Below are 24,178 nucleotides of genomic sequence, written 5' to 3'. Positions count from 1 at the left end.
GCTCTCCTTTGCCATGCCAGTGCTCCATGCCTATCAACTGGCTCCAGCATGCTGCCATGCTGAAATGAACGTCACCTGACCACCCCAGTGCTGTATTGCAGTGAGATGTATGTCTCACACAAGGGAAGAGTTACCCACTCGTTTGTTGGTTAAATGTTGTGACTGAGGAGGCCCTGTTTAAAGTGCAGCGTTGGCACACCTTAGACAGCAGTGGGAAATTGAGATATTTTAAATGCTTGGTTTGAACATTTGCACTCAAGACATCTTGGAGAGCTCCACAGCATAAGGCTACTGCAGCAGCAGTACCAGAATGGCCAGTGGGCATCCTGTGGCTCCTAATCCTGTTCATAGTTGTAAGATGGAAATGAAACCCATGCTAATGCATTACATTACAGTCCTAAATTTCCTTAGAACAGCATATCTGGGAGTTGATGTGAGATGCTTTGACACCATCTACACTTCACGATTTTGTTGCAAGTGTTGTGCTGTAGGAAGTTTCCAGAAGATGGCAGAAATTAAAATGTATTAGGATATAAGAGTAACAAATTATGACAGCCCAAGAAGAGGTCAGAATGAGGCACTGACATTTTAAAGCATATGTTCACATATTTTGAATGTTTCTTGTGAGTAATAAAACTGAGATACTTATCCCTGCTGGCTGCTAATGATCCTGCTGTATTTTTTCATGAGGATAGCATAATGAAGCTATGTGACCTAATTCCAGTAACTCTTACCTATCATTCTTATTTCCCCATGTGCATTTCAGTCATCTGAAGCATTTTTTGTACTTTCAGTTCTTTATCTGTAATTTTCATTGCAGGTAAAATTAATCATGCATCTTGGACTTTACTAAGCAGTCAAAATTTGACAGCACATGCTACATCGTTTTCATTCAATTAAATTCCACTGAGAGCCTTGGTGCAAAATATGTGACCTCATGTTTCACTGTTGGGTAACCGCAGGATTCTCAAATTCTAACCTTTTATGAACTACCATACTTCTAATCTAGCAGGAATTTTGGCTCACATGAGGCCTATACATTGCAAAAGGGTCACAGATTTTGTTGGTGTGGAAGACCCTCACTTGAGTGTCTCTCAGGATTTAAAAGTAAAGAAAAAGCTTCTTTTCCAACCTATGAGGAAAATAACTACAGGTCTTAGTAAGTTTTAAAAAACATATGTAGCTTTATTAATGGAAATAAACAGCAAGGGCAATAAAGTACCTAAACAGCAAAAGGAAGACTAAGGAAGATGTAGGCCTATTACTGAATGGGGCAGAAAAATGAGCGACAAGTAGCATAGAACAGGCTGAAGTACTGAACATCTTTTTGTCTTAGTCTTGGCCAGTAAAACTGGGCTTCTCAGAACAAGCAAGGCTTACTCTTTGTGGAGGAAGACCAGGTTTAGGAAGCACTTCCAACAAGATGGATACATAAGTCTATGGAGCCTGATGGGTTTGTATCCACAAATGCTGAGAGAATGAGCTAATACCTTTGCAAGGCCAGCATCAAACACCTTTGAAAAGTTGTGGCAACTGGGAGATGTCCCAGAAGACTGGAAGAAAGCAAATTCCCCTTCTATCTTCAAGAAAAATAAGAAAAGAAAAAAAAAATCCATGGGAATACAGGCTGGTGAGCCTCATCCCAGCACCTTGAAAGGAACCATTTCTAAGGACAGGAATGTTGATTCAGGGTTGTCAGCACAGATTTATGAAGAGAAAGTCATGCATAATCAAACTAAAGCCTTCTACAAAAGGTGATTGGCTTTGTGGACAAGGGGATGGGGCCATTGGATGTTCTTTACCTTGCCTTCAATAAAGCTTTTGACACTGTCTCCCATGTCATCCTCACAGAGCAGCTGAAAAAGTACATTTGGTAAGTGGATAGTGAGGCTGTTTGAAAACCAGTTGAAGGGCTGGGCCCAGTTGTTGTGATCAGTGACACAAAGTCCAGTTGAAGCCAAGTAGCTAGTGAGACTTGACTGACACCCCAGATGTCAATTATGAAGCCAATACTGTATAATATTTTCCTTAATGGAACAAAGTGCACCCCGAGTAACTTTGAAGATGATACATGACTGGGAAGAGTGGTGATACATGACATATCACAGTGTTCTGCAGACATCAGGAGGAACATGAAAAGGCTGGAGAAAGGGGCTGGCAGGATCCTTATGAAGTTCAATAAAGATGAATGAAAAGTCCTGAACCTGGGATAAACTATCCCATGTGCCAGTACAAGCTGGAGGCTGACCAGCTGGAAAGCAGCTCGGCAGAACAGGCCCTGGTGGTTCTGGTGCACACCAAGCTCATTGGCAGTATGTGTTTGTGGAAAAGTCAGTGGTATCCTGGGGTGCATTAGGAAAAGCATTGTCAGAAGGATGAGGAACATGACTGCCCCTCTATTCATTCTTATGAAGCCACAACTGGAGTGCTTTGTCCATTTTTAGTTCCCAGTACAGGAGAAAGAGTAATGAACATGTTGGAGAGAGTCCAGAAAAAGCACCACTAATATGATTAAAGAACATCTCTCTCCTGTGACCAGATTCTCAAAGAATTGGGACTATTCAGCCTGGAGAAAAGAAAGCTTGCAGCAGGTGGGATAAGAAAGTTGTTTCAGAACAGAATTCTCTTTGTCTGTCTTTTTCTATTCACTAATATTCTTTCTCCTTCTCTTGTGTAACAAACTTCCTTTTTCTACATCACAGATTTTTTAATTTAAACCAGATAATACCTAATATTTTTGATGATTTTATGACTCTTTCTTCAGAATTCTAGGAAACAGTTTATTTCTGAGCTTCTGTTTTTGAGTGTTGTTTGTAGCTAACTGGGAACCATGTATTCCTCTGTCTGTGAGAACTGTCATCTTGTAAACCACACTCAGTTTTGCACAGAAATTGGTACCATTTTGTCCTCTTCAACTATAATTCAGGGACAGCTTATTTGTAAAACATTCCTATTTATAATATATATTGCTTAGAAATAATTTATCTTTATAGCCAAGCAAATTGCAGTATAATTTCACTGCTCTTGCATAGACCTTTCCCTTGTTTATAACAGTGATTTCTGAGTTACAATCTCTCCAATATAAATAATGCATTAGTTCATAATTTAAATGTGACCTATCTTTGCAAGACTGGTGACTCACTATAAAGATCTTTTTGAGTAGCTTCAAAACTTCAAGCAGATTTTGGTAGCTGATTTATCTCCTCTGATCTGTAACATGTTGTGAAGGTTTAGCTTTCATATGTTTGACAGTGCTGTGAGGACCAAAACTGCTGAAAGTCCCTTAGTATGAAAGGAAGTGGCTCACCAGAGAATCAGGCTCTAAACTAGAATATCATGGTCTAAAATCAAGAGCCTATCATTGTAATTATAAGATAGATTTTCTTTGGTGGAAAAGATGATTGACATAGTTCATTTCCACTTCTGTAGTCCTGGTGTTGTTGATTCTTACACTTTGTAAAGTATCAAGATTTAAACCCCATTGTCAAAATAAACATCTAAAAACAGAATTAAAGCCATTGCAGAGGCAAAGGAAAAGACCTGCACATTTCTTAAACTGTGTGTGTTATCAAATAACACCAGTGAGGTCATATTAATTCTCTGCTGTCACTAAATAGGTATTTTTCATAAAGACCATACTGCACAAAGAGGCAAATGAAAGGAAGCTGCATCCATTGCATTGATATCACTTAAGAGCTCTAAATGAGACAGTGAATCTATGTGTTCAGTAACATTCTCTGGTTGAAGGAAAGAATTTACATCCATCTTTCCCCCTAACTGACAAGTGCAAAACGAAAGAGGAAGATCAGTGAAAGATGAGATAAATTAAGGGTAAACCCTGACTTTTTTGGAAGATATCTGGACTCTTATTTTTTAGCACAATGTAAATCCTGTGAATCCAGGGCATGTACTTAAAGGCCTTTTGAATTACCTGCATAATGGCCCCACAAGCCCTCATGCAGGACCAAAAGGCATTCTGTGGGCTACATTGCATTTATTCTATGCCAACAATTCACACTTAAAGTTTCAGCTATACATCTGTGTACCAAAGGGAAAGACAAAGAATGATGTTTTCACAAAATGGCATTATTTCTAATTGCATCTACTTTTTGTTTATCAGACATACATAAACTTGGTATTTGTGCAGTAATGGGTGGAATTTTGTCAAGGTCTAAATAATACAAAATTTCTTCTTACTGCATAGTTAAAAATATTCTTCAGCATTTGTCTAGAAAAATATCTCTTTGAATGAATCAAGCAGCACAGTCACAGTGTAACTCTGTTGAGAGCATATGCAGTAGTATTCCTCAGTAAAATAAATACACATCTATCATGTTGCATTTCATATACTGCTGTGTGTAGCAGTGAGAATGGTATCTCCCTGACTTCCCCTGTACCCTGTCCTGTGGTTCAGTCCTTTCCCCTCCCCCCTGAGCTGATTGGCTGGGCTCTGGTTTTACTCTGCCCCTGGCGGGAGGTTTAAAATCCAAGGTCCGGGCATTCCCACTTCATCTTTCTCCCAGCACCACATCCGGAATAAAGCTGTGAACACCACCGGGAGAAGGAGCCTCTTTTGTTTCTTTTACCTCCTTCCTGCAGGGCTCTGGGCTTCTCTCTGGTAACGAGTTAGCCGGAGGGAAGCTCCAGATCGCAATTGCAATTGGCGCTCAAAACGTGGTGCTTAAACAGCCCACTCCAGATCGTCGTAGCACTAGCAATCTTGAATTTTCTCCTTTTTTGGATAATTCCCATACCATTTTTAAAATTCTCAATAAAACACCAATTATTACACTTTACACACACCAAGAGCAGAAGAATTATGTTTTCCAAATTTTCTAGGCTTACTGGCAATTTTAGTTTGACCCTGTTTCCATTAAATACTACTGTAGAATACTCTATAAATAAGAGAGAACAATTATTTACTTTTCATATAACTTGAAGAAATACATTATATATTTAAAATATTAAGATGGAAATCACTATTCACAAATAAACAGCTAAGAGTTTCAAGAGTCTTTCCATTTTTAGAGGAATAGTCACAAAGTCTTTTAAGTTATTAGAATAAGTTAATTGGGAGTATCACTAATAGTATCTTGAGAATGTGATTGTATTGTTTGGCAAGTTTGATGTGGCATCTGATAGACTGGAATAAAGTCACACAGGCTACAACTTTCATATCTGGTTCACTTTCCACTGCTCCTTATTTTTTGTTTTGAAGTCTTAGAGAAATACATATATTGAGTTCTTAAATCTTAGTTTACTGTATTTCTGAGATGAAGCTTTAAATTTCTTATCCATTGATGCTGGGCTTCATTAAACCATGATGAATTCTTCTTAACTGAGTTTACATAACTTGGTCAAATCTCTGATTTCTAAGGTGAAGGGCCATCCAAGAAAAATCAGGGTTTAAGGAAGTCTAAGACTTAAGTAAAGACTGTTTAGAAGATCTTAATTAATCAAATGCTGTTTTACATATAATTAATTTCATAATTTTACACTGTAAAATTTAAAGAATGGCTGCATTGTGCCACTATATGAAATTTCTTTTTATATCATTGATTTGTCATCTGAACACTGGAGGGAAAAAAATGTATCTTTCCATTAAACACTGAAACATAAAATTCTTACAAGGAAGAGAAGATTTTTTTTTTTTTTTTTTCCTAGGTAGGAACATTTCCTTTTGCTTTGGACTGTTTTCTGAGTTATCTTTTTACATGTTCTGCCTATTTGTCCTTCTAGCTTTGCTTTGCAGAGCAGGCGGCAGGTCCTTCTTTATCAAAAAGCAGGATCCACAGACGCCTACTAGGATGCCTGTCTCTTCTGGCGATGCTTTACAGTGTGACTGTGGATTCCACATGAGGCTTCCAAAGCTTTATTGACTTACTCCTGTTGGACTAAACTCTAGTATAATTTCTCCAGATCAGATTTTTAAATGCTGAATCATTGGCTTTTGCTTTGTTTCATGATCCAGAAACACTTTTTCTAACTACAGCAGAGCATTAGTACACACACTACAACCTAAGCATTAGCACTGTAAGGATTACTTGTTCCTTTACTGCAAGGACATAAGTAAATCATACATCTGACATGAGTATAATCTACATATGACATCCTGTAGATGCAAACATTCAATAACATAAAATTTGGGGTTCCATAAAGGTTTTTATCATATTATTCACAATTCTTTTTCTGATCCAAAATATTCATAGCAGTGATATAGAAAGAAGACATGTGTATCTGAGAGTAAAGCTGACCTAAAATAACTTAAAATACCAAGTTGACTGATATTGTAGGTAAAGAGGGGAAAAAAGAGACATATCCTTGTGTGTGGTTCCTGACCAGAGCTTACTGCAACTGAGACTTTTTCTTGCGGCTCATCATTTTTTTTATTTTGTAAGTACAAGTCAGCATAATCATAACTGAACATCTGGGATACCCCTTCTCTGCATCAATCACTCTTGCATTATCTATTAAATGTTGATCTTCCAGAAAAGAGGGAAGAGCTTCAAACCTCTTGATGTCAGCAATATTCAGTAAGAAGACTTGAGCAGAGAAAGATGTTGCTTCAGCTTTTCTTCCCAATCTCTCACACAACAGGGAGATGAAGCAGTCAAAATTTCTGACATGATTTTAACATGCTAAAGTTAAGGGACCAGCACTTACAAAACAAAACAAAATTTTAGAAGAAAAAAATGTAAATCATACAGCTGGCATTTTGAAATAGTTAAATAATGAAAAGATATATAATTTTTGCAGCAGTGGCCATGATTGCATTCTTCTTTTGTACATATGGCACCATATCCCTTTATATATAAGGTAAATAGAAGGCATTAGCAGATTTCCATTAATCAATCAAAATACTTTGAGTTTAAAGAGAATAAGTACAAAAAGAGATAAATTAGATCTTTTTCAGTGCCAGTATGCAAGTGCAAGTATCATGACATGATGAGTTGATTACATTGTTTCATGCTTCCCAAAACAGTAATTTTATTGGCACTTGAGGTTACAGTAGTTCATCTCTTCTTGTCCTTGGAGTCTGTTTTCTTTTTTTATTGTTTTAAGCAGCTCTCTAATTTCTATTTTTCAAGTAGTTGGAAACACTTCCCCCAACAGTGCTCACAACTGTGATTAACACTTTTTTCTTCTCCCTTACTTTTATCTTCTACATACAGTGTCTCTCAGTATCTGCTTTTCATTTTTCAGTTTAAATTACTTTCTTAGCATTGATGCAGCCAATGGTGCACAAACAGTTTAGATTGCTCCCATATCAGATCTACTGAATTTCAGGCTAGCTTCTTATTCCCAGTTCAGCTGTCAGTGCAGCTATCAAAGTTGCAGAGGTTCTTTCCATAGTTTTCCTGCATAATGCCCCACTCAATAGCTCCCAATCCATTTTTCCCTCAGGAAAATATTTGGAAGAATACTTTTAATTTGAAACAGAGGGTTGGAAGGTATTATTGTCCTGACCAATCCATATAGTATATTTTAAATCACATTTCAAAATGAAAAATTATTTTAAACTTAAAAAGGAACTCTTCATTTTGAACATGTTATTATATTGAATTATATGAACTTGAATGTGTTTTCAGCATTTTTCAAGATGAGATGTTGATCAAATCTGGCCCTTTCCTCTGAAGAATCTATTTCAAGAATTGCAAAGATTTAATGACAAAATGTCTGGAAAGGGAAAGCAAAAACAAAATATTGTGTAGGGATTTTTTCCTTATTTTCCCCTTCTATTTAAAGAAAAACCTCTAAAACTATCTACCAGCCTATCCTTACTTTCTTCGAATAGTAAGTGCATGAGCTACTTCAGAACCAATGCTGGCAGTATGCTACTACTTATTTTTGTTCTGGCTTATGCTTTGTTTACTGAATTTCTGGAGTAAAATTTGTAACAGAAATATAAACCCTTGAGAAATCAAAGCTTATAATAAACTGAAATTCTGACAGACCCTGAACTATGGTTCCCAAATTGCAGTGTTTGAAATGCAGAAAAACAGAATCAGCGCCCTCTAAAGTACTCCAAATTATAGTCTATCACTTGTTCTGTAGGGCAATCACAAGCCTATTTTGGTAGAATAATAGAATCCCATCAATGAGCTATTTGTAACTAAAATTAGGCATACCTGGGTCATGTCATTACATTTTTTACAGTCAAGTACATGTTATTAGAGCTGTTGCATCCTCAGTTATATTTTCCTTAGAAACAAGTTTGCTCTAAACACAATTTTTTTTCTTGAAAGGACTTCCACTTTCAGAACCCTGAAATTGTCATCATTTTTGGAAAAAGCATGTGTATATGTTTATGCATATTGAATATATGTGTGAGAATAGAGACACACCTGTGTGAGTGCACTCACACCTATTATTACTTCAATTTTGCAGCCTCCTGGCTCCAAAGTAGTTCATTGCACAAGTTCAAGATAATAAATGAATTGTTTATTACTTAGAGTACATATCTGTTTTCAGCAAATTGGAAATGAATTGAATAATAGGTTGTGAGTAGAGCACTGTATTAGTACATTTATCACAGAGCTGTGACCGCACTGCAGCAGAGCTGTAAATTCATTGGCACATCTGTGCTTTTCATGTCTAGAACACTTATTATATTACAATTTATAAAATGTTTTAGGGCTCCTATAGAGGAATAAAATACTGATGTGCATGAAGGACAGAGATAAAAGAGTAAGAATAAGAAAAAAAGAAAAGAATAAGTCAGCTTAACCTATATGCTTCATGTTTTATACATGATATTTTAGCTGAGCATATTGCTGTTTCTGGTAGATGGCAAAATTGTCAGAGTAAAAAGAAAAGCAGATTATGTAGATTTTAGCATATGCTCTGTGTTAATTTGGAGAAAAATAAAGCAGTTCAAAAAGACAGCTCATTTCTGTGTTACTGTTTATTGCTATTGTTGTTCATGATGACTTCAATGATAGAGAGGAGGAAATTCCATCATGATAATATCCTATGCAAATATAAATTAAAACCTTTTTTCTGATCCTAAAATCTTGCAAAGTAAAAAGATGAGAAATGGGAATAGATAAGGTGGAAAGTGTTACGAGTAAATGTGCACATTACATTGCCTTTAACCAATGATGAAATATAATTAAGCTTTGTGACTCTATGGGTCAGCTCAGGGAGAATGTTCCATGTGAAGTAAATAATGTGTGAATGCTGTCTACATCTGATTCATTCATGATTGATCCAAGTCAAATTTAAATTAATGACTCAGAGAACCTAGTCTATATGTCCTTGCCAATACTGAGCAAACTCAGAGCTGGCAAGGATGCACTGCAAGAAAAGCATGCTGACCTCAGCTCTTGTAGTAGAGTGGGATAACTAAAGTTGGTTTATTTTCACTCTACCAAGAAATAAAAAATATCTGAGTTTCTCCTGGAGGCATGAGAAATTAGTATCTTTGACTTATTATTTTTATACTAGAGATTTAATAATGAAGCTGGATTTATACAAGCTGTCATTAATAAATGCCTCAGAAAAAAAATTCACATTTGCTTCCATCTCACACATGCTTTATTGTATAGATTGTGTGTCTTGCTTTACTGCCAAGACTATGTTTTTGTTTTGAAGGGGAAAGTCTGCCTCACTGTTAAGACAGAAGTGTTTTCTGCGACACTTACAGAACATACTCCTCTGATTACGTGGTTACTAGAAGAATACCCTGGAATTAAGTTTATAATCTGAATAGTAATGCAAGATCCATGGTTTCTGTCAAGACATTCAGACTTGCCTTAACTTTACCGTCAAATTGGTATTTGTAAGATAAATGGTTCCTGAGGAAAGTTTCCAGGATGTCTCTATCACAGTGAAGGTGGCCAGATTCCTAATAGTAATGATAGCAAAGAGTAAAACAATAGTAATTGTAATTGTAATTTTTAAAAGGTGGTTTAGATGAAAAAAATAAAAATCAAAAGTTAGTTGTACCATGCAAGTAAAAAGACCACTTGCTGTAGTGATTATTTTTAGGACAGCCAGTATTATTTAGTATTTTTAAACAAAGTCATTAAGGCAATGTGCACTTTGCAAGATCAGCATAACTCAGGTAGTACCGAATCGTGCTTTACCTCAAGATTCCTTTAAACCACAATGCCATAGCCAGTGGGACACTGACTTGCAATATGTTCAATCCAAAACCTACCAGTTACAAATAAAACTCCATGGCATCATGACATGGATGCTCAGCTAAGACTGTACTCAGTCATAGTAGCTGATGGCTGCTGTACATAGTAGCTGGTGGCATCTAATAGCTTCATGACCATCAAGGTATGCTCCACATTTGCCAGGCAAGAAATCTTTAATGGGTTGAGCTTTTTGCATATGATGCAGCAAAACTTTTGTCACCTATTTGAAAATCAACATGAGATCATTGTCCATGATTGAGGCAGACCATCAAAACAAGTAATGCAACATATAACATGCTCTATGTTGTGCACCAAGGAGTGGAGAAGAATCATAGACAAAGGCTATGACAGTTCACATCCAGGTTTGATTGACACAGCAAGAGGCTTTTAGTACAAAATCATCTATCAGTATTACATTCATCTTTATTTCTGAGTAATTCTTTACATTATGAGAAGAAACATAAAGATTTCTAATTACCAGGTTTTTTATTCCCCAAAATATAAATTTAGGAGTAATCTCATTTAAAACATAGCTCTAGAAATTCTGTATTTGTAATTCAAATCATGATCAGTTGTGTTTATTAGCAGGAAATATTGTAATCACTGTTCTTTATTATATAGGCTGCTCACTGGTCCATGTGCTCTGATAATTACAATCTACTAAGAAGTAAGAGCAACTTTCTTCAAATGTCTAACTTGGATTATAAAGTTGACGTCATTAAAATCTCAGGAGCTGTATTTAATTAAAGCTGAAAAAAAGAAGAAATAATAAAGAATTAACTAGATACCAAAGAATCTATTCTATGGTTTGTTCTCAAGCCCAGCCAGCTCTATTTTACCTATCTGAAATAGCAAAAGAGAGGTGATTAGATGAATACAAAACTAATCCAGTCAGACTTTGAAGAGGGCAATACTTGGAAAGTTTTAAAAATGTCTTCAGAAACTTAGTAATTAAAACCCATGAGATTCTTCTTGATAGTCTCAATGCTTAACACATATTGTCAAATCCCCAAGAGGTCTGAGCTGTGCCAATGTGGCACAGTTAGGTTAGTGAATAACTGCCACTCCTGCATGTTGTTCAAAGAATAAACTCAAACACACCAGTCCACAAATAATTGTCATGCATAATAGCTTTCATCTGTTCTAGAAAGCCTTAACCTGGTTAATGACTAGGCAAAGGTCTTCACAAGGTAGTGGAAAAGGTTCAAAACAAACTCTTAGGAAATAAATAATATTTTGTAGCTGGTGTTTTATAATAGTTTATTCTTCTTTTGTTTCAACTAATTTAACTGGCTTAAAACAGAGGCAAATGTTCTTACTTACACCAGCTGAACACCTAAACCGGAGTTTTCTGACTAAAACATTGTGCAACAGAAGTTGTCTTTACCTTGCCTGATTAGTAAATTTTATTAATTTCTGGGTTTATCATCTACCTCTGTAAGTTTACCATAGCACACTCAAGTTTACAGCTTTTGGACTAGATGTAGCCTATGGGCCATTTATACCCACTTTATCCTGATGTTCCCACTCCCTGCCCATTTCCTCCTGCTTCAATTCCAAACAGACCTAGTCTCCTGTTGGCATGAAACAATTGGTAGGAACTGACAGAGGGATTCCAGGGCTGTGAAATTCCCTCTTGTTAACTGCTGCTGTAGATTCATCCTCCCCTCTTTGCTTCAGAAGACGTGGCGACAGAGCTGGACAAAAGTAGCTTTTCAGCCATCAGACACTGTAGAGCTTAGGTTATAGGCTACATATACATATACATATACATATACATATACATATACATATACATATACATATACATATACATATACATGTACATATAACATACCAATATGGGAAACTGTCTACAACTGATGCAGAAAAATGGCTTATTCAGCTCCTGCAGTTGCTGAAGTGGAACCGATTTAATTCTAAGGAACTAATTTGTGAAGTGATCTGTAAATTAAGAACAGTAGAAAAGAAAGGAAAAAATAGTCTCTACATTGTTGTACACAAAATAAAAAAATAAAAAAACCTGCATAAATCCAAGAGGATCATTTAATCCAAATGAGTTAACTGTGGTACTTTATCCATTAAGTTCTCCATTATTCATTCTAATGCAAACAGTTTAGCATGGAACCTTACAGATCTGAAGATAACACAGAAATAAACTGTCTGAGAACCTTTACTGGGAATATGGCATAGAAGAACTTTTCTTAATCAAGTGTCATTTCATATTTTACAATGATTTTTACTTTGTAAATTGCAATCTTTAAAAGTGCTAAGCTTTTTTTTTTTTATCTTGTGACAGGACAACTTTGGTAATGTCCGCTAAAGAAACATGAAGGCATTGTATTGCTGTAAGAGACAAATAAAGAATAGGTACTCTTTGGTTCAGGTTTATTTAGTTCTGCCATTGTTGATTATATGCATGTGTGCACAATTAGCTTAGAAGTCAGCAGGAAATTAAAGTAGTTTGGGAATTATTGTGAATCTAAGTTAATTTTGCAGTCCCCTCCATCTGCCTTTTGCATTGCTTTGCATAGGAGTTCCAAATCCTGTTGCTGAAAATCTCAAGGTCACTTTAAGCACTTGTTACCTTGTAAGAAGTAATCTCACAGGTAGATCAGATGGCTATACTTTCATTTGGGATGCTCTGAAAAACATGAACTCTCCATGGAATGGTTAATTTGAACCTAATGGTGGTACAGTAGGACTCTGAAATAGCACTGTGACTTTAATTGGATTGTTTTATTTTCAGTATACTTTTACTATGATAAGTGCAATGCCTCCCACTGCACTAAAGAGCAACATCACTGCAAACAGATACGTGTTTAGAATGTTTTTGTGATTTGCTTACCAGTTTGGCTTTTAAATAAACAAACAGACCTTTAGAGATTCAAGTTACCAGCTGAAAACATTTGTTGCTCCTACAAATTATTTTCTTTGTATGTTACTTTATAGATGTAATCTTTCATGGACTTCATGAGCAGTCAGCTGATCCTGAAAAGTAAAATACTTCTGAATTTTTATAATGATTAATAGTCTTTTTGTGGGTGTGAATAAAGGAAGATGGTGACAGAACAACACACCCAAAAGGACAGCAGCATGCATTTTGAAGGATCTTGGCAAGAAAAATTATGATTAAAAAATGCAGATTTGAAGGATTTGTTCGGAGGTGTTAAAAAGGACAACTAGTGGGCAAATACTGGAAAAACACTCAAAACAAACTGATTGTGGTTATTTCTGAGGCAGGGAAATGGACAAAAAAGCAGAACAAAAGCAATTTGGGAGAGAAATGAAAGGTGAGGTGTGAGCACAAGGAATATTAGATAGGGATTTGATAATGAGAAGGAAAAGATTGAATTTCATTTTAAGCATAATTCAGCCTAGGTTATTTTCCTTTGTAAAAAGTCTTTAACATTTTGTTCTGCTCAATAGAAATTCTCACATTGTCATTATCACTGTAGCATTTGAGTTCTTTTTACTACAGTTGCAAGCAGTACATGTCAAATAATTTGTTGCGTGTGTGTGGTTTTTTTGACCTCTCAGGTGGAGGAGTAGCTGCACAGGTGAATGTTTTGTTTTGGTGATTTCTTGGCTTGATTGTTGCAAATGTGTATATAAAGAGCATTGGTTTAGGTTGCATCTAAACACAAGCTGTATTTTGCACTTATGCTAGCAATAGGAAGTGTGAAAGGGAAGCCAGAAAGGAAAAGACACGGAAATTAAGGAAAGCTCTGTGTTTTGCAGAATAATTGTGAGATTTTTAGATGGTTCTTCAATACTGAGGGACTTTAACAGTCTGCATGTGGCCATATGGACATTTGCCTTTCTGCACAAAGTAACTTCTTATCTTCTTGCTCAAATGATCTCTAAACCTAAAAATTGGAGTCAAATACTATACACTTTGGGCACAATATTTCTAGGCAAGCTAGTTAATGCTTTAAATAACACTGCCCTGAGGGACATGGTCCTCTAAACTGGGGCTGTGACCTGTTGACTTACAGAGGATAAATGGTACATTTACAACATTAAAAAAACCATAATCACATAATGAGAAAAAAGAGACTGAAATAAATGTTTTCTGTTTCTTATGGAATATGAAAATATCCAAATTAAAAAGGTGTCTGGAGAGATCTCTGAGCTCATTCTCCTGCCATCAGGCAGATCCAAACATACTTAAGTCATTCCTGATGTACCTTGAGTTACTTCTGAAAATACTTTCTACCATTAATGAACCTTGCATCTTTGCCCTTCCCTTTGGACATTTCTAACAGTTTGTAACCTTCCTGTTTCCAACAACTTTTTGTGCAATTGAAAATCAGCCATCGTTCATTTCTGCTGAATAGGCTGTGAGGATTTCCCCATGGGTCTGATATCACTCTCCTGGTTTTATTAAGGTTATGAGATACCTTTTCTTTGTCTTCTCTTTTTTTTCTTTCTTGCTGTCAATAGTATGTTTGGCTCATTTGGGATCACTGTATCACATGTGGAACAAATCAAACATGAAACCAAAAAAACCTCCAAATAAACAAAACAAAAAATCAAAACAAACAAACCCAAACAAACACCAAACAAAACCAACCAAACAACAACAAAAAAGCCAAATAAAAATTTTAAAAGTTCATTATTTTGTATTATGAGATGACAGATTTAACATGATATAATTTAACAAATAGAGAAATCCAGATCACCAGACACTTATTAATCCGCCTATGGCAGTTTTATTATGTTTTTGAGGAAAATAAGGAGTTATCTTGAACTAAATGCAAGGTAGAGTAGAATGCAGCAGGTGTTTATCAAGAGTGGATTGTTCAGGGTTAACCTGACCTCCTTCTCTGATAAAGAACAGTACTTTTTGTCTCAGACAAGAGAAAAGTGATAGTTCTGTTTGCCAGACGTCAATAAAATATTCTATATATTGTAATGATGGAAATTATTGGCTAAAGCAGGAAAGATGGGGTTTGAGAGAGGAACTGCAAAGTAAGTTGTGAACTGTCAAATGGAATTGCCTCTCGATTTATACTGATGGGCTAATGGCTGCCTGGGAGATGAGAGTTGCTCAGAGATCAGTGCCAGAGAAAATGCTATTTAATTCTTCAACCTTGGCTCAAAATTAGGAATATCTTGATGAAACATGCTGATGATCCAGCTTCAGCCTAGAAAAAAACCCAGAATTATTTGAATGACACAATGGAAATTAAAGTACAGAGTAATGCTATTGAAAACAGTAGTAAGATTTTCTGTATGCATTGGAAGTCATTGACTGGAAGTGATGAAAAGAAGGATGGGAATTTAGTGAAGATCTTTAACACATTAAGCAATCTCAGGATGACTTTGAGCCACTATTCTTTGGTAGTCAGCAAAATGCTATATATCAATAAAAATAATTTCAGTAAAAAAATCTGAAAATTTTGATCAACTCAGAAATCACAAAATACTGATAAGACCTTCTCTAGAACACTCAGCAAAATGCAAGTGCAAACAGGAGTAGAGTTACAAGGAAGAACTGTGGAAAGTATCTTTTCCAATAGGAGACTTTCTCTCCCAAAACTACAAACTAAAAGAAGTTATGATTGCTCTCTGCAAAGTATTGAGATATAAGTCCAAAAGGAAAACAAAGACTGTTTGATAAACAAATCAAAGTTTCCAAATAAAATACTGAACCAAACAGCATCTGTAAACTCCTTATGGATAAATTTTGGACTGGAAATTAAAAGCTAGTGTATCATACTTGAAGGGATGAAGTTCTAGACTTTCTTTTCAGAAGGAGCCATAAAACAAGAAAGTTCTCAAAATGGAGTCTGCAACATTTTGCAAGTTCTTGAAATACAGATATTCACAGTGGAAGGAGACACATCTTGGTGATGAGGAACTTACTTGCAGTTCTGTTTTGAGATGGTTTCTAACTTCAGAGCCTTGTTTAGAAGGGAAGTGCTGTTTTCAAGATTTGGTTTGGTTTGTTTTCCTTTTATGCAATCCTTTTTGTGTAGGAAGCCTTATTCCTAAAGGAGAAGAAAGAACTGAATTGCTTGAAAACATAATCTTTTCATACAAATAATCTGCAAATCATGCATGCATTGAATTTTTTTGAGGTTTTGAGTGTATACATTTTGAGTGTCTACTAAATGATGTGCATAAGGTAGATAAACAAAATGATTGTATCTGCTCAAAACACAAATTTCTTAGCAAGATGTTTGTATATTGAAAATAGTAGATTATTGTCATTCTGTAGAAATAAATGTATTTGAAAAACAATGGAATTTACAGTGATAAAATTGTTCTTTATGATATTGTTCACTGAATTATAACAGGGGGTTTGGTTTGTTGTATTTTTGGGGTTTTTTTTCAATTTCTACATTGCTATCTAGAATTTCCTGTAAACTCTATTATAGTCAGTTAAGTTTGACCAAAATATGGACATTTGATCATGGGATTATGTTACAGAAGCTTGCTAATTGATTTAATAGAAAATAAATCTTATAATTCTATCTGATAAAATAAACTAACAGAAAAGAGGGTGAAGGGGTAACGTCAAGAAATTATTCTATGTCTGATTTAAACTTCAGTGTGCACTAACATTAACATTGTTTACTCCAGTTTTTCTAAATGCATCATCTTTAGAACAGCAAAAATCAGATGAGTACAAAAAGAAATTTTGCAAATGAAGATCCAACCACTTCCTTTTACTGGAAGCCATTACACTAATCCAACCATCCTACTGGAATCATAAAATTAACATCAAGAGTTTGCTGAATATCTCTAGTTTTATGACTTAATACGCTCCATTAAATGATACAGATAAATATCTAGTTTTCATCTTTCTGAAGATTAAGTCATTCACCTCAGTTATATAGTCAGTAATGAAGTCTCTTTACTAGTTATGTTGTAATAAAAGTAAGTTATACTGCACTAAAATGTGAAACTAGTTGCAAGCATTATGTATGAGAGTTCATATAAGTAGCTGGTAAAATTCACATAGAAAAATGTTTGGTTTGGTCATTGGAAAATTACTTTTCAAGTAATGTATGTTCAAATGTAAGTGAAGAAGAAAATACCTAAAAATAAGTTATTTTGAAAAGCTTGGAAAAATACAAAACCATATACAGATATAGGAACTTTTGTGGTTATTTGCAGCCTTGAATAAAAGTTACTTTTATGAGATTATTTTTGAAATGTCATTGCTCTTTGCTTTCCCTGCTCTTGCACCCAGGAGCTATGGATTCATGTAAATTGTTAATTGTTTGTATGTTTAGAATGTGCTGGTATATGCTCTCATTTTTTTCTCTGTGGTGTTGACAACACAACTGGATAGAAGTAATCAGAAGAATCATCTATCAATTCATTTAGGTTGCCACACTTACAAAACTAAATTAATTCATTTAAACTATGTTGAAGACATAATTCATTCAACTGTGATAATTGCCTCAGGTAGTTTCACTGTATTTTACTGTGAAAAGACTTTTAAATGCTTTGTTTCTTGCTTTAAAAGAGCATTTCTCTAAGAACTATTTTTAACTACACCAGTATTTTCTGATCTTTTCGGGAAAAAATGGGTAGCCTTGAGTGCTAAAGGCTGATAACAGCATGTAAGACATCTATATTCTGTATATTTTGAGGTACGTGTAGTGGCATGCACAAAACAAAAAAAACAAAAAAAAATCTAAATGAGAGTACACAATATTCAATTCCCCAATGCATATTGTGACACAAATTATTCTTCATTGTTAACATGTATGCCAATGCTGCTGACTGGAAATTGAGGAAATAGGAGGCTCTAAGTTTATAGAGGAATGACCCAGATTCTTCCAGTTTCAATGAGTTTCTACATAGGAAAGCAAAGCTTTCCTTGGGTGTTGTTTATGAGAGTATTGTTAACTGTCATAGGAATATGATAAACTTCAGATTTATCTTGGAGATAATAATACTTATTTTTTAATGTATTACTGAAAAGATTATTTTTATCTAATAGGGGATATCTAAGTTTTAAATTTTTTTTAAATTTAATAATAAAAAAATACAGATTTGTCAAAAAAAAATGAAAGGAAAACTTCTTTAGTTTTTGATCAAAAAGGCATAGCCTGTACTGAGTCTAATTTAATAAGGAAAAAAAATTCTTTGAAATGGCATTTCAAAGCCCTTTGAAGGAAAATAAGTTTAATAGTTTCAGAGGTGAAAGTAAATGAAAATTCTCTTTTATTTTTTACTATATTTGATAGGAAAGAATCTGGACAAATCTTTGAATTCACATTTAGATAATATTTCAAACAATAAATATATGTTCTGCTATAACTTTGGGGTTTTGCTGTTCCACTTTTTCTTTTGCATTCCTTCCACTCTCCAGCAACAGTGTAGCTGGACAAGAAAAGCAGGTGTGTGGGAGAAAGGTGAACAACTCTTGCCACAAACCCCTGTAAAGAGAAAGACTTACACAACCTGTCTCCCTTTTATCCCATTGCTGGCAACAGAAAGATGAAGAGCAAGCCAAGGGCATTTTGTTTTGAATGTTCAGTCACTCGTGGGACTGGACTCCTTGAGGCATGACACCACCTGCACTGCAGGAGGAGGTGTGGCTTGTGATGCTCTTTTCTTTTGAAAGCTGAGTACCAGTCATATGTTACTTAGAACCCTGATTTGTGATGATGGATCTATTCCACCTTTAATATGTTTTTTTAATGTTTGTGAAAGGGCTTCAGCAAAGCCTTGATGAATCTTTTATGCAGTTGTGTGATCAGATATAAATTCCGTTAATACGCCTAAAATAGCAAGGATTAATTACTAGACAAGGACATGATACACTGCTTGTACAGCTCAAAATTTTACTTTGTGTAAATCTTGATGCTCATTTTGGTTTCTCTTTCTGTCCTTGCATCTCATTCTTACAGGTGTGTGCCCAATCACTGTGAACATGATGGAAAATGCACTCAGACGTGGGACAGCTTCAAGTGCACTTGCGATGGAACTAATTACAGTGGTGCCACTTGCCATAACTGTAAGCTAACTTTTTGCAGTTTCAAAATTCCAGTGGAATAGGGAAGTTACTCATGTCTTTTGATTGAGATAAAAAAAGTCATTCTTTCTTTCTGGTTGTTAAAGATCCTCAAGCCTCTATTGAAAGAAGGTGTTGGCTTAATCACCTTCTGCATTACCTGCATCATGATGTATTTATGCAGCACTGTACTGCAGCATACTACACACCAAAGCAGTTCAACGGCAGCTGGGTGTACTGAGCAAACACATTCTCAGCAATTGCACACAAGATACAGTTTCAAATGGAAACAGTGACTCTGCCCTAAACTGTTGGGGAGAGCTGATGACTGCTGCTTGAGATGCTGGCTCGGGTTGCTAATCCCAAAGTGTGTTTATAGACTGATTATCAGCCAATTTAAAATCTGTGGGTATGAGTTTTTGAAATAAGAATATTTCCTATGAGCTCCACATACCCTACACTACTAAAGCACAGAAAGAAGAAAGGTACTGTTGCCTTTTTATAGGTCCTGAACAATGAATGCTGAGTAAGTGGCATGCATCTTCTGTTCCTCCCCGATCTGCAAAAAAAGTGGGATTTTCATGCAAAAAAACTCTAGGATACAGAGAAAATGTATCCAGTCCTTACTTTTGTTCACTTCTTTCTTTTGCCAACAATCTCCTAATAATGAGAAGAGAGTAAAAATGCTTTTGAACAGGTGATCAATTGAAATTGAAGACAGGATTTAGAAAGATACAAGTTTATATTACTTTACTATATTTACTTTACCTTATATATAGCTATGCATAATTTTACAAAGATAATTGCATACTTTTTTCAGTTTTAACTAAAAACCCCAAACCAATGAGAAATTTTTTGACCATTCACAGTTGTCTGGATTAAAACCAAAACATAATTTATGGTTAAAGATTATATAAATGTAAGAGGGGATATATTTTATGTAATACCTATTAATACATTGAATGGCAAAGTTCTCTGTGATCTGGCTATTGAATCTGTAAAACTGTAAGAATTAAATAGCAAATTAATTTTGATTAAAGAGAAATATTTAAGCTATCAATGCCTGTGGGAGAGATTACATGGCAGCCCTTTTTCCACCAAGAGGGAATGTGCACAGTGATGACATGGTTGTGTCTAATTTTAGGAAAGAAAACACAGAATTCATGTCTGTCTGTGCTCCTTTGTGGTGTGCAAACCAGCTTTTAAGACATAACTGAACGTAGTTAAGCTTTCTTCTTAAGTTCCAAAAAGAAGTAGCAAGGACAAAAGGATGCCATCACTTTTCTGAAATCACATTTATTACAAAGGGAAGAAATAATAATCCAAGGAGATGTGACATTTTTCTTAATAAGATTTTCACCTGCCTTTTACGGAAAAAACAGTGCAATAAGGCAAGTGAAAGTCATTGCTGAACTGCAGTAGAAAAAGAGGGATTTGGAGTATATTGTCCTTTCTTTATGGAATGGATAAAGTGTATGGGATTACATATACTCTCCAGGTCATTTGGAGACACATTGTTCAAGAGCTTTTACTTTTCTAGTTCAGGCAAAGTTTCTAACTTAGATGTGTAAGTTTTAGTTTTGTTACTTTTTTTTCATTTAAAGAACATAATTTTTGTTTTTACCTTGTGCTGCAATACTTTAGAAGTCTTCTTTCTTACAAAACAAGGTTGAGCACAAAGTTATTCACCTGATAGATATCCTGTCAGAATGTGTGAAATCCTATGCCTTTCTAAAGTATCGAAGTTAATGGCACAAATATGAGAAAAAAATAAAAAAAATTCCAGCATCAAGATACAGACTGAGATAACCTTAACTCTTCCTTTATTGAGCAGGTAGTAGCTGTCAGCTTTTACAGCAGTGTGTTCCAGATACAGCTGCAAATAATGAGGGGGTTTGTTGAAGCTTGCCAGAGGTTGTAGTCATGCTGTCCTGAGGTCTGGGACCTGAGCTTTGCTGTGCTGATGCTGACCCTGCCTGTGCAGTGAGTGTGTATATTAGTGAGCTGCCTTTTGCTTTTGAATTCTAAAGTTTGTGGCAGCAGCAGGATAAAATATATGCTGGGGAAGGAGGGAAGTTGGAACCATAATTGTTGCGTGGTATAAAAATAGCTGGAAGCAATTGTAAACAACATTGCAGATTGTATGAAAAATATAGCAGATGTTGTGATTCTGTGGAGCTGGAAAGTGTTTAAGTGCAGATAGCACTTGTTCAGTACCATTTTACTTAAAGATAATATTATTTTACAAATTGTGTTATATGTCACAGTAAAATATGTTTTTCTTTAGTCAATGTATGATTTTGGGGGGGGGTATAAGAGCATTTCTCAAAGAGGTTGGAGTCAAGAATATATTAGTGGGGATTGTAACTCTGTAGTTGATGATTTTAATGAGTTTCAGTTATGCTGAACTAAAAAGAACAAGATAATTCTGTGCTACTGAAGAGGTTTTTTCAGTGAATTGATTTTGCTTTGGTCAGGTAATTCAACACTTTCCTGAGCTTTTGACCTGAAACAAGGCAAAGCTTTGCAGCATTGACTGGGTTTCAGATTGCAGTTTTAAGTTCCTTTGAAGTTGAAACTCAAAGACAAACTCAAGGGATGAACTCCTTGAAGTGAAACAGAGAAAAAGGTTTGCATGAAAACCTTATGAATCAAAATGACTTTGTTTCACACAGGTCTGGCCATAATATATTGTATGATAGTGAAAACAACAGTTTGTCTAGAGATATGGAGAAATATGTATTCTGGAGCTGAGACACAGTAGGGACTATAAACCAGAAATAAATAGCTAGAGAAAGAAAAGTTACAAATAAATAAATCTGAAATAAAAACTTTAATTCTTACTATTTCTCAAATGGTATAAATCAATTACACTTGTTTTCTATTTTAAGATTATGAAATAATTTCCTATTTGGAATATGACACTCTTACAAGTAGGTTCTTCACCTTCAGAGATACACCAGAATCTCCAAGCTCGGGGTCCACTATCTTGTTATTTCTCAGTGGTTTAAACTGCCATTTAGAGGAAATGATAATTTGTTTCATTCAGGTACAGCTGGGTCCTGGGATCCCAATGGCAAATTAAGCAAAAGTACTGAAATGCTGTACATTACATTGCTTGTTAAATAACCTAGGAATGTACCAGATTTCTTTGAGCTAAGGGATATTCATGCCCCATAAAATGCTATGGCCTGGCAAACATCAGACTGGAGCACTGATTTTACCATTAGGCAAGACCGAAAGATAAATGAATGTATTTACTCAAAAATAATGATTTAAAGTAATACAAAATTTACAAAATTATTTTTAAAATTATTTGAGTTATAATTAACTGCAAGTATCATCTTTACTAGATTTATTGTATTATCTATATTTTAAGCCCTGACTAATTAACTTTTGCAGCCTACACAAGGCTGGCCTTCTCATGCAGAGTTCTTAAATTGATACTTTTCTAGAGTTTATTAGTAAATTGTTCCTGAAACCTTTGAGAACAGGAGCTCATTTTCCTGGTTATTTCTCATCTCCATCACTTTGCATTAGTTTTATGTTCTAATAGTCTTCCTGATGTTTATAGCTTCTTTAAAACAGGGTGGTATAATTTTTAAAATGGTATGTTGGCATAACTAATGATCATGCAAGCTTCGTTTTCTGAGATTTTTTGTAATATAGATCAAAGCACATTTTCTCTAGAATCTGCATTTAAGATAAACCCAAGAAAGGACTTACAGAGTTTACTGTGATGCTGGTATTTCTACCTTCCACTTGCTGTATAAACTTCATTAGATTTAGGAAAAAGCCAGAAGAACCTTATTTGATGATATTTGCCTTCTCCTAATGACTTTCAGTAACAAAAATATTCAATTTGCACTTAAAAGATTAATATTCATGGTCATTGAATGGTTTGGCTTGGTGTCGTGGCTATTGCAGTAGGTTTGGTTTTGCTTGGGGAGGGAGTCCACCACCTGCAGAAGTGGTTCCCTGTGGGACCTGGGCGGAACCCATCAGCTGCCTGGTTTGGAAAGTTGACACAGGTTAAACCACTCAGAAGAGCTAGTTACGCCTCTGTGGAAGAGCACATTGAAAGACAAAGGTCGGGAGGGTTCTCTTTGTTTCTGGCCTTGAACGGGTGACTGGGGTCGGCCCCCGTCGCGGCCGGGCCGGGGCTCCGCTGTGGCGCTGCCCCTTCCCGGGAAGCCTGTGGGGTCCCGTTCGGGCAGGGCGGCTGGGCCCTTCCCCAGCTGAGCCCCTTCCCCGGCAGAGCCCGTTTTCCAGCGGTGCCGCTGTGCCCTGTCAGCCGGAGGCTCTATGGGTGCCGGGAGCAGCCATGCAGCCGGGACCAGAGCCGGAGTGGCCAGCACATGGCTAAGACTGCACGGCCGGAGACAACTTCACAAGGCTCCAGCTATCTCAGCATGGCTCACAATGAACTTTGATTGCTTAGCTGCTTGTAGCCAGCCGTGATAGGGACAGAAGGACAAAAGCAGGAGCAGTTTTCATTTCTTTCCCCGGTGCCCCGCATGAAGGAAAAGCACAGGGGTGGCGAGGGAAGCCAGTGTCACTCGCCAGCAGGGACCTCGTGGCCAGCAGCAAGAGACAGAAAAAGTCCTCAATTGCGGAGCCTGGACAAGGTCAGCCTCCTAATGCTGCAGATATAAAAACTGTTTCAATTGATAAAGCTTGAGAACAAATAAACCTACAGGCACCAATCCTCTCCTGAATCAGGAAGAAGAAAGGGTGAAGACACATAGAGACAACAGCATGGGACTCTGAGGTCGGTAAAGAAGGAGTCAGATTCTAGATAAGAGGTGATTGAGGCGATACCTTAGCCTTAGGCTGAATTTTTTTTTTTTTTTTTTTTTTTTTTTTTTTTTTTTTTTTTTGTGAGGCTATGAAGAAGATATATTTGATGTATTCAGACTTTGGTTTTTTTTCCCCTGGAACTCATGGAAATGCACTGGGGGAGCCAAAGCACCAGGACTGAAGCAAGTAGATGTTGCTATGAGCCAATGAGAAATTTGAACAGAGAGAGATGAGAAACTTTGCCCCAAGAATA

At 36.0% G+C, this 24,178-nt stretch overlaps 1 protein-coding gene across 1 annotated transcript in view; it reads left to right on the top strand.

Annotated features, from left to right (window-relative positions):
• CNTNAP2 (contactin associated protein 2) overlaps positions 1 to 24,178 on the top strand; it is a 1,078,336-nt gene that overhangs the window by 697,548 nt on the left and 356,610 nt on the right. Inside the window, exon 12 of the mRNA XM_079302400.1 lies at positions 19,022 to 19,128. Coding sequence (XP_079158526.1) covers positions 19,022 to 19,128 — 107 coding nt within the window. The remainder of the gene's footprint in view (positions 1 to 19,021; positions 19,129 to 24,178) is intronic.

Source organism: Erithacus rubecula (assembly GCF_903797595.1).
Source record: "Erithacus rubecula genome assembly, chromosome: 3".
Lineage (NCBI taxonomy): Eukaryota > Metazoa > Chordata > Aves > Passeriformes > Muscicapidae > Erithacus > Erithacus rubecula.
The sequence above is the reverse complement of the archived record's forward strand: the minus strand, read 5'-3'. Positions and strand labels throughout refer to the sequence as shown.